This window comes from Echeneis naucrates, chromosome 6 (assembly GCF_900963305.1).
Source record: "Echeneis naucrates chromosome 6, fEcheNa1.1, whole genome shotgun sequence".
Lineage (NCBI taxonomy): Eukaryota > Metazoa > Chordata > Actinopteri > Carangiformes > Echeneidae > Echeneis > Echeneis naucrates.
In genome coordinates, this window is record NC_042516.1 from 10360101 (window position 1) to 10372371 (window position 12271).

At 40.4% G+C, this 12271-nt stretch overlaps 1 protein-coding gene across 1 annotated transcript in view; it reads right to left on the bottom strand.

Annotated features, from left to right (window-relative positions):
- Positions 1-3625: 3625 nt before the first annotated feature.
- cdkal1 (CDK5 regulatory subunit associated protein 1-like 1) overlaps positions 3626-12271 on the bottom strand; it is a 202331-nt gene continuing 193685 nt past the window's right edge. The window contains exon 15 of the mRNA XM_029505241.1: positions 3626-4102. Within this exon, the coding sequence (XP_029361101.1) occupies positions 3941-4102 (162 nt within the window). The 3' untranslated portion in view covers positions 3626-3940. The remainder of the gene's footprint in view (positions 4103-12271) is intronic.

The following is a 12271-nucleotide window of genomic DNA, read 5'->3' on the forward strand; positions in this document are numbered from 1 at the left end:
AAAGATATTCTGACATACAAAAAAAAAAAAAAAAAGAAGCTGGGGAGGAATTTACTTCATTAGGCAGAAATGAAAAGGTCACAGTCTGCAATGGTGGCTAATGAGAATCTCTGGCAGCCAGCAGCGAATGTCAAATTCCTCTGCATTAGCCAAATTCGTGCCAATTGTCTGCATCAATTCAGCAGTTCACCATTAAATATTCTGTTCATATTCAGTATGTACAAAGGTTCGATTTGACCAGAACTTAGCTGCTGTGACACTGAAGCTTGATCCGAATCTGATTGTTTCCCTGCTAAGCTCAATGTGAAGGACCAGCCAGTGCTCTCTGTTTTTGGGCACTTCATTCCTGCAACAAGGAGAGAGTGTTAAAATAAGTATATGTGTTGTATCCGTCTGTTGCATAAAAGTGGATCCTGATGAGCTTTGGACTTCAGTGTTGAGACAGAATTTGACTTCGGGTTTCATCATTTGATTGGATTTGGGCCTTGTGAGGCAACTGCAGTTTGTGAGCTATTGAATCATATTACTCAGCAGATCAGCGGTTTAATCATACTCAGCCAACTACAGAGGACATTCAGTGGTTGAAATATTGAAAGTGGTGGAAATGCACTTGTTTTTTTTCCTCTGGGAATGGCTAAAACTCTGGCTCACACAACGGCAACACCTCGAAGAAGTCAAACAAGTCAAGGGGGTCAAAAACTACCTGCTCTACATTTGTGCTCTTGCTGTAATTTATATTATGTAATACAGTGAATATATAACATTCATCGCTGCTAGTTGCTAATATCCTTCCAGCTTACATACAGTGATGAATAATTGGAGGAAAATCCCTCTTCACCATGTTGCATCATCAGGCTGTTACAGACCAGAATTCTCATAACGACACATGTAATTAGTAATTATATCATTTCTTTATGTCACTAGTTGGACTACTGTTGATGTTTATCCATTATTTGCTGGCATTCAAGCAGAGAATAAATCACTCATGATTGATAGCTTTTTTTTTTGTGCTACATCAGTACAAGAAGACACTTTGGCTGCCTGCCATGCTGTCAGAACCAGCAGAGTGCTCAGATACTGCAAGAACAAGTATCACACAGTAAAAATACCATTTTATGGATTATGAGTTGACTCCAACACTGCCTGAGGTGCATCAGACAGGTTGACTCACCAGTGCTGAGATCATGGATTATGGGTTCATACCTCTGCTAATTCAATATGAATAACTTGTTTCACACACGCGTGTATGTTATTGATGCATGGCAGGAGCTATTCTGATGTTACTTATTTTCCCAAATAAACTACTCTGACAGGAATCATTGGTGGAGATAACAGTTTGGACTGTGATGGGATGACAGCATGAAAACATTCAGACACATTAACATTTGACACATTTGCTCTTCTATCTTGGAAAAACCAGAGACATATCTTTATTTACTTTCCTTTAGTTTAGTTTCAAATCAGGCAAAATGTTGTTTGGCTCAACAAACCTGCTGTCAACATTTCTTCAGCTTTTCACATGTTGGTCAAGGCAGTTTTCACAATTAGCTTCAAGTTTTTAATGTTAAGAAAGAGCTTTGTGCGACCAGCCACTCACAACAGAAATCAGGAGCAATTCAGATCAGATGAAAAGTTGAAAAGCAGAGTCTCTAAACATCAACTCTTTCAGTTTGAGGAGCAACACATGATTAGTCTTAGGCAAGTTAAATGGCACAAAGTTTAAAATGCTTAAATCAATGAAATGAAATGAGATGGTGGGTGAGCGATGACACAGGCGAGTGTATTAATGTTCAACCTCCCTTGCATTTCTCTCGGATCCAACATTGCTTGGTTTCACATCAAAAGGACGTCGCTGGGAAAATGACGAATCGACAGCAGCTGCAACTAAGACAAGAACTCAGAAACTCTTGCCTTTATTAGAATCAAGTGAAGTGAATGATGCAAAGTGAATAATGATCTCCTTTCTGTGGTTCTTGCCTCAATATTTCATAGTAAGTGATGATCTCCCAAACATAAAGGGTGTCGTTGCATCCATATTTCATTGGCGAACAATGCAGTATAACTGACATACACAGGGAGGAAATGTGCTTACAAAGCATCAAAAGAACTGTCACACAGTATGGATGGTTGCAGAATAATATAGGGCACTGCAGGATGGATGTAACAAGCTTCATAGCTACACGCATCATTTGATCACATAATACAAAGCGACTGTGAGTGTCTGTGTGTAAGACACGCATCATTTGATCGGGTAATATAAAGCTTCAGTGCCCCTGTTTGTGTGCAAGTTTGCTTGACGTGCACCCATATACCACAAAGTTGAAGTAAGCTGAGTGTGAGTGTGTGTGTGTGTGTGTGTGTGTGTGTGTGTGTGTGAAACAGGCATCAGCTGGGTAAGGAAAATCCAAGGCACATGCATGTGTTTGTGTACCAACAGAATGTGTGACATGCATCATTTACTGAGCTAATACAAAGCTTGTGTATGTGTGTGTGATATATCCAATAGCAGGGCTTTCTGAACGAGAGAGTGATGAGTCCTGTCAGCTCTGAGGCACAGATACACACGTAGAGGGACACATGCTGCTTTTCTGCTAAATTAAGCATCGGAGCAACCTTTAGACAGTGCAGGCATGACACAAAACTGCAGACATGCACACACATACACACCTTCGAACACAGAAAACAAGCTCACAAACAAGCTGGAAGAGACACTTGTAACTAGGAATGCACGCAGGGGATGTACACACACACACACACACACACCCATGCATAGATAAAAATGCAGACACAGTGACAGAGACACATGTGCCAGTGCAATGCGACACATAAATTGGGACATGCATTATTAACTGTCTGAGATTTCCGAGCACATGTTGGGACTGTTGTACCTCAAAACACAAAGACTATCTCTGAGCTGGCAGAGAACAGCTGAGAGACGCAGAGCGTTGTAATGAGACATGGGACGTTCCCATATTAATTCTATATGCCATATTTATTAATAAAAATCTTGGCTGTTAACTCAGAGAGTTAAGTAGAGCAATCAACAGAAATCATTTTACTCATGAAAATTTGATATTGTGTACTTTATTAAACAGCTTTAATGGTTGTAACAATGCTAATCATGAAAAATAAAAGTAGTAAAATTTTTTCTCAATATTGACTCAGACTGAGCCAAACGTACCACGTGTAGTTGCATCAGGGCTTCTGCCTCTGAGGCTTCTGCTCCCGTCCCAATACAAAGTATTTGGATTTTCTCTGTGGTAGACTGGATGATCCAGAGAATCTCCTGGAATACATTTATACTGACGCTATAATTTATGAAAACCCACAATATCACCGGTGGCAGGGATATTAATTATACTGTGGTGGGAGCAGAAACCTCAGACTGATATCAGCTACAGGTAGGTGATAAAATCTGGAAAGAACAAAAAAAACAAAAACAACAAAAATCTTCATTTGGCACCAGAGCAGGGCCTAACAAACAAACTAAACAAATCACATTGTATCTATTGCATCAATATTGACGAGCAGTCAGCAGCATCTACTACAAATGACTCATCAGGTAGGATCAGACAGAGATTACAAATGAACTCTACTTGACTTTGCTGTAGGAGGCCAAAAAAAAAAAAAACCAACAACAAAAACAACATAAAAGGACCACGCAGACATCTTTGGAGCAAACAGGGCAAGATTACTTGAAAGTGGTAAATTATGCCCTTTAATAAAAAAAAAAATAAAAATTACTATACTAAAATCATGAGATTGAATCTCACAGAGCAAATAAAATAATTCTCAACTGAGTAGGTGTCAACAGCGTCTTCTGTTTTTCTCTTTGGGTTCATTAAACATTGACAGAAAGCACGAAACAGCCTGTTTGTGCTCCTCTGATGTCACCATCCTTTCCCATGTTGAAACCCTCTTCTTGCACAGAGTTGCTCCATCAGAACAATTTTTCTACAATAAAGGCCAAGACAGCTGCAGCCAGTGCGAGTCCGATCCCCAGCTTCTTCAGCCCTTCCCTGTCTAGACTGCGAGAGCCGTTGAACAAAACGGACGACGGGGCCAAAGAAGAATGACCCTGAAGGCCATTGGCAATCTGTTCCTATGGGGGGAAAACAAACAGAAATGTAACCGCTTTCAACTTAGAGAAATTATTAAAATTAAATTATTTATTATAATCCAAGCCCTCAATAACAATACAATGCTCCTTGGTGGGGGACTTTGCTGATTGCTCTGTGGAGAAATAAAGATTCCTGGATCAGTTACAGATATTGAGCTCACAGTGATTCAGGAGATATTTAGCAATATGAGAGTCCCGGTCTCGTCTCTGTCTTCATTGGGGAAGGATCACTATGTGCATGCTATATATGTAGGTGAGCGTGACTACTGAAGGCCCTGATTTGCTTTGCTTTGCTTTCCCCCGCCCAAATCATTTCAGCTCCAGGAGAAACTCACATTCACTTCATGATCAGGTAATCATCTTTAAATCAGTTAAACTGGCCAAAGTCCCAAATCAAAGAAATAGACTTGACAGCAGAGCTGCAGAAATGTCTGTAATCAGAGTTTTGACTGTGTTGGACCAATGAACAGATATCCACAAGTGAAAGTATGTGACAAAGAATAGTGGAAAAGAATGAGAACAGAGAATAAAAAGAAAGCAGGTAGTTCTCTCCATTTTCCTGCCTCTCTAACCCCATGACCTTCTATTTCTCCTCCATCTGCTTCCTCTCTTCAGTTCAGTTTAATTTGGAAATCATCAACACAACAACAAACAAATTTTGAATTTTCGGCCTTTCTCAGTATTTTGTGGATGAAAGCATTCAGTCAACGGGCCATGTGCTTATGCAAATGAGTGCATTTTAATTCTGATTCTATTATATTTGTGTAAAGCAGTTAACGTGGTTTTGTAGCAATCCATTTATTTCAAAGTAATGATGAGGGGAAGGTGCACTGCGATGTAGTCCGAGAGGGACAGCAGAAAAGTTAAAATGTTACCGCTGCGATGAGAGAAAGATCACAAATAAGCTGGCATTTTACACTTATTGACAGCGTTAATATAATTCAGCTGTAACACTGAATATTGATAGCTTGCCTGGTTTCTCCCTGGCCTCCACCCTCCCTCATTGATCATCATTCTGTTTGATTACATATTTATTTAGTTTCATCTTAATGTCTGAGCTTGAAGACTTGAGGTGTGATTCCAAGCATAGATGATTGATTGCTAAAGAGATAAATAATTCCACACAAGATATGGTCCTTTTAATTTGCGCATTAAACAAACTGGATGGTAGAACCCGCACTTGTCAACATCTCCAGGTGGAGTGGAAATCAATCTGGATGACCTTGTGGTGGTTTCTATACGTCTCCTCCTGCATGACAGCTACTAAAATGCCTTATCACTGCAATGGTGGATTATGCAGGACGGTATTGAGCAATTGATCAGCAGCTTTCTAGAATAACCTTTAATCAAGTTCACTGGGGATAACAGCTCTGGCTTTGGTATTTCCCAGAGGCAGACTTCCTTCTGTACAATAATCTCACCAGCCTTTATTTTGTCTTTGATAATTCGCTTTAAAATAAATTATTTCATCCTCCATCCTTTTTGTCCCTTGAAAGATACTTCGATTCCTGAAGGATTTCTTTTTCCTGCTCCAAATGGCTGTAGATTATTATTTTGCCACCTTGTGCCGTCATAAAACGAGAGAGAAAAAAAAATGGAGTAGAAAAGTCCTGCTGTACTTACCCATGCAGTGAAAGAAGAATGACATACTTTGTGGGAGGAAAACACCCACTGAGAGTCAGTGCACACCTACGTGTGTCACTTGCACATGGCCATGTGCATGAGCAGCTGTAGAGCGCACATCCTCTGCTTCTCTATCGTCCAGGTTTCTCCCACTCCCCTGTCCTTTCTGATGCTCGGGAACACCACCATTGTTGCTGAATAGTTTCCTCTCTTACCGCACACAAAGGAGAATGGATACTATGACTGCCAACGCCTACGTGACACATCTATCAGTCACAGAGGGTAACCTCAGACAACAGGTGAATGGAACAACAGTGGTCTGGCCGGCACATCCAATCTGCCCAATGCTTGGATCATTGTCGGACTTCATAATGGTGAAACTGATTCGCTGTTTTGATGCGTGAAAAAGAATCTGGGTGCTTTTATTTTTTTTTTTTATCTAGGCTACATGGCAGTTATGCCAAGTATTAGTCACAGTGCAGGTACTGCTCATCAGTGAGCCTCTTAACTGTATGTTTTTACAGCTCAGGTCCAAGTTTCAAATCTGGAGCCAATTCCAGCTGGGCGAGGGCGGGCCCCCCCCCCAGACAGGTTGCCAGTCTGCCGCGGAGCCGACACATAGATAACGTATAAACAAACAGAGACGATCAACTATTTACCCTCACCACCTCTGCCACAGTCCATGTTCTGTGGGAGAAAGCCAACGTGCCTGAAGACTATGCAATCTAAACAAAGAAAGCTGCAGTCCAGAAGCAGTAGTACTCACTGTGACATTTTGCATGTACACATGAAAACTTTAATGAGACACAAGGAGAAGGAGACAAAGACAAAAGGAGTGGTGAAAAAAAAAAAGGTTGCATGGGTTGACTCTCCTGATCTGTCTCTCTGCAGGTGTCTTAAACAACAGGGTGCTAGGACAAAGACTCAATAGTACAGTCTAAAATCTATTACTAGTAGGGAGGATAAGTGAAAATCCAAATGCCAGTAGGTATGTGTGGACACAGTGGGAGGGGGGGCAGTGAAAAACTTGGAAAGTTAAAGAAGGAAGGGAAGAAAGGCTGCAGGAGAAGTTGAGAGATGTGGCTGCCTGTGATCACCAGTGAGCTAACCTGCTGAGTTCCTATATACAACTGTGAGACAGACAGCATTTGTGAGTAAAGTGTGTGTACATGTGTAGGCCTGTGCTGGATAATGTCTGTCTTTCCACTCACAGCAGTATAACTCTGCAAAGAAATGCTGAAAATCATACAACATTACACCAAGAATACAAAGAGGCTGGCACTGCTGCTTTTCTTCGTATCCCCGAGTTTTCTCTCTTCTTGGTTTTGTCTAAAAACTCTTGCTCTATTTTCAAACATACACTGATGTATTTATTTATCTCATATTTGCACAAAAATACACACTGGGACAAGCATAAACACAAAGCCACAGAAGGCAGAGAGCACAACGTACAGTGGTCACATTTCTCACATGATCCCCACCAGCTGTCAGTGTCACTCTAGACAGGGAGGCATCTTGGATGTGGTGTGTGTCTGAGAGTGTGCACACGTGTTGGTGCATGCATGCGTAAACAGATAGTGTGACAGAGTGCTTAGTCACGGGTGATTTGACAAAGCCATAGTGACAATACCACTGAGCTCCAGCTGTATTTACAACTGGACAAAAGGAGGGGAAAGAAATGAAGGAGTGACTGGAACAGATAAAGATCTTTTTTGGGTCAGTCCCAGAGTAAAGTTGACATCAGTTTGGTTTGTTGGTAGAACGGGGAGGTGAGAGGGTACAGCTTTCAACAACCGCAGGCTCGCTGGAGAACTTGAGTCATGTTCCTTTATTTGTTTATTCTTTTTCTTTTTTTTCCTCTGCCTTCTGAAATTCTTACCATCTCCATCGGCATCTGTGTTTTCATCCACACAGTAAAACCCTCTGATTTACTAATGTGTGAGCACGAGATTACCTGTTGCCACACACACAAAGCTAAACAGCATCCTTTTTTTCCCTTTACTGCCCAGTTAGGGCTGAGCTTTAATGCTTCCTCTGTCAACACACATTGACACGACCCTTTTCCTTCGGCCACATGCCCATTCAATGTAGTAGTACATCATGTGCAGTTTATGTGTCTATTCTTCTTCTCACTATGCAAAATTACAGCCAGGTCATCAGAAACACAACAGTACATCTGCTAGTGTCTGCAGGCCATGGGAATGGAAATCAATATCATCAGTTCTGTGTATCGTAAAGCCATCAGAAAGAGAAATATCCTCAGAGGTAAAAGTAATGGCTTGCTCACAGTTATTTTATGTGGCCTTACTCTGGTATTCCATTGTTTCCAACTGCTTTTCTTGGTTTCAGTTGTTGGGCTGCTACCCAAATTAGGCAAGGGCCAAAGCAAATTAAAAGAAAAAGGCCAAATTAGGGGACAAAAGGCAAACGGTGTACTGTCGGCCCTGAACAGCAGATTCCAGGTCCACCCCCGGTCACCTTTTGCTCCTGTTTTATTTAAATACTTGAGACCAATACTGCTTTAAAAAAGAAGATACTCCCATTACATAACTTCGTTGTTCCCATACAAGAGATTCCTTTCCCTTATAGAAAGTTATTTATTTCAGACTCTGAAACACAACAAGGTGTTGTTACATAGGAACCTATACACACACACACACACCCTATACAGGGTACTGTTAATGAATCTCTCACTATGAACCATGCTTGATACTTAAAGGTCATTCTGCAAATATATTTTTTTTACTTTATAATCTTGGTTTGCTATTATGAAAACATGATCCATAAATACACGCTTGCACAAGTATCTGTCCATGAAAGGAATGGGCAGAAGCTCACACCAAGCTTGTAAGATGAGACTTGGACATTCCTGCACTGTCACAATGTCATTTTTATGTCCAAAATTCAACGAACCCTATTAGCCCAATGACGAGTCAAGAGGAGACACTGATCAGGTGCTGGGATGTTTTCTCAAATTGCAATCATGACACTGACCCTGATCTCACATATGCTGCCCCAGGAATCCAAAAACAAAATCTGTTTAAGTGATGTGTTATGATAACTTGAGAGAATTATGTGACCTGCTGCATGACATAAAACCCAAAACATCATCAAGAAACCAGCTCTCCCGATCACTCTGCTGCCATCTGGGAAATTTACCAAACCAGCAGCATCACCAGCTGATAGAAAACTACTTTCCATAGACATCAGACTGACTAACTGTAACTGCACTCACTTTTCTCTTACACGCAAACACACATGCTTGATGTACTCAATGAGTAATTTACAGTACAACTGCAAGTTTCAAATGACAGTAACTAAAGCCAGAGAACACCCAACACCCAGCATAGGAGTGTATGTCACAAACAACAACACACTTTAACACTGTTAAAGGCAAGGAAAACAGGAACGAGCCGTGACCTGGATATGATGGGTCGATACACAAATACATTATATATGAACAGAACCGGACAAGAATAAAAGAGGTCAATGGATTAAATATAGATAAAAGTCGCACAAACACATACACACGTGTCACTGCAGTGTACTATTAACTTTTCGCAGGAGGAGGAGTTGTCTCCTCTTAATGCCACTATTTTACTTCATATTTGCCAGCAAGGAAAGAAAGAAAAAAATCCCGAAGGTTGTTTGTGGTCAACCACAGACATGTTTCAGATTTAATTTGACAGTGTCACAATTATATTATGTAACCTGTTTGTCTTGGGAGTCAAATAATGGGTCTGGTGATAATGTAGCAAAATTCTTTCCTGAGCCAGGGATTAAAGAGAGCAGATTAAGTTTCCTACACTGATCCAAACTATGAAATGTGTTTCAACCATCACTATCTCCTATTGTTGTGGATACCAACAGCGAGATTAAACATTGATGAAGATTATTACAAAACACGTCAAAGTAGAAAAGCAGCATGCTCATATGGAGATTATCAACGGCTGAAACCTACCACTGAACCATCTAAAAGAGTCGTGAGCCTCACTTCGATCCAGGAATAAGAATAAATAATCCCAATGACACCAAACACTGCTCATGTCCAGAAAATATTTACACACTTGTCCAAATAGCAGATTAGTTGACGTGTTTCATGTTTTATGTCTCTGGGTCAAAGACTACTGGAATAACAATAATTCATCGCTGAGACATACTTTCCCTCAACTGCAGCTGTGATACTGATGAGACAGCATGTTAATTTTTAGAAGACGGTTCAATTCAACATATAAGACAAAGTTCTGAATGAGCGAGTGATGAAGATGATTCTCTGGGGAGCCGTAAAGGAGCCGGCAAAGACAACTGTCATAACGTGGAAGAAAAGGTCAAAAAAAAAAAAAAAAAAAAAAAAAAAAAGATTAGCCAGTAGAAAAACACATCTTCTCTTCCTGCCTAACAGATTTTGGCTACGTGCTTTATTATTTACATCTTCCATCTGCGGGCTCAAAAGCAAAACTGAATGGCAAAGGCCATTTAAAACCCTCGAACATTTTAAATCAACAACACAGAACAAGGCTGCATAATGCCATCTGACATGTTGGGTAAGAATACAGAAAATAGATGTGACATGATTTTGATGGCTGAATGTTTGTTCCTTTGTTACTGTGACTTTGGTTCTTCAAGTATACACAAAGCACAGGCCCTGTAATACAATTTGACATGCTAAATGAAATGCTTAAAATAGCTACGCCTGCTGTTTAAAGGCAAAACAAATTATTTGCCACTAGAATAAACAAAGTCATGCAAAGGCCAAGCGAAACCTTTCAGAATTTTAAATAAAAACTTTAAAAATAGATTTGAGAGGATTAACTGCATCTTGACCAGAAAAAAAACAAAAAACAAAACCCAAACAAAAAAAAAAACAAAACAGTCTAATCTTTGATTCTTGGTCTTTTCCTGACAATACAAAGGGCTACATGTGTGCATAACGCAACTTCAAAGCAACAATGCATAATAGTTGCATGTCGAGACTGAGCAGTTCAATTGTTGGGGTTGAAATACATATTTTTGTTTGAGCATTCTGTCTGTGCTGTCTGTGTGTGTGTCTGTATGTGTGTGTGCTTTGTTGACAACGATTGTGTGTCTCATATTGCCTGCGGCTTGTAGGAGTCTGCTAGGCACACCAGGGGGTGGGGTACGGGGTGGCAGTGAGCTGTGTGTATGTGTGTTTGTTTTACCAATCAACCTGCAGTGTGCGACTGTGTGCCTATACTGTACGTCATGATGATGCTAAGTACCAGCAATCTCACCCACTCAGTCCAGACTTGAATATATAAAGATACCATTTGAAATCTTTGTAGTTTTCACCAAAACAAGTAAAATACACATGAACACAAGAAGCTGTTTCTGAAGATATGATAAAGAAAAAGACAGAAAGTAAGAAAGAACAATGACAGGAGAAAGAAATAAACAAGTAAAGCTGTAAAAATCTAGAATACCAGCCCCGAAGGAAGGGAAAAAGAAAGGACAGCAAATTTAATACTCCAGCAGAGATTTGTCCATTCAGCTCAATTTTTTTTGTTATTCTGTCAATTTGTGGTCATGGAGAGACATTGTTCCCAACCCATACTCCTTCCCCTCTCCTTTTTCCTCCTTCTCCCTCCTTTTTTCCATCCTGCCTTTCATACAAACTGTCAATTTACTGTCTTGTGGAAGGAGCAGAGACGTTTTCTGCACTCCCTCCTATTCTCTCTGTCTCCTTGAGAAAGTATGCAGTGAAAAGAGCTGATTATTTGATGGCTCTCAAGCTGCTTTCCTGTCTCCTGTTCTCTTCGTCTACCTTGCTCTCTCTCTTTCATTCGTGCTTCATTTTTTGGCCTCTCTCTCACACATACCTCTCCTCTTCTATCATTTAATTTCATCTGAGGAAGAGGACTGGTGAAGATACATTCTCTTTTTCTTTCGTTCACCATGCTGTTGAGTGCTTTCTGTGCTATTGTGTCCCACTAAAAGACTCATTACTGTCCTTCCTCCTCTATGGAAAGTACTGTTTCTCTGAATCAAAGGCTGACAGACAGAGAGGTAGAGGGAGAGAGAGAGAAAGAGAGCAAAAGAGAGAGAATATAGTAAAAGAGGACCTTTTTTATTTTTTTTTTTACGAATTAAATGGCAAAAACACCAAGAACATGTCATGGCTCACAAAGGAACCAGGAGAACGAAGGCAAGAAGGGACAGAGAAAGTCAGGCTAAACAGGAATGGAAGGAAAAGCGATGAAAGTGAAACAACAAAAACAAACAAATAATATGCTACTGACACCTCGTTATTCCTGTTCAGGGTCACTGGGAGAACGGGGTGAGAAGTAGTGGAATTAGGTGACTAAACTCATTCAGATGTAGATTGCCTTCAATTATTCTAAGCTGCATGTTTTGGGGGTTTTAGAGGACTTGGAGCTTGTAAAATGTAACCTGAACATGCACATCCACAAGATGGATTCCCTAAAAGTCATTCTTAATGTTGGTGCAATATAAGTCAGTATGTAAAATTGTCCTCCCTATCCCTGCAGTTACTTACAACCCCCCCTCGCC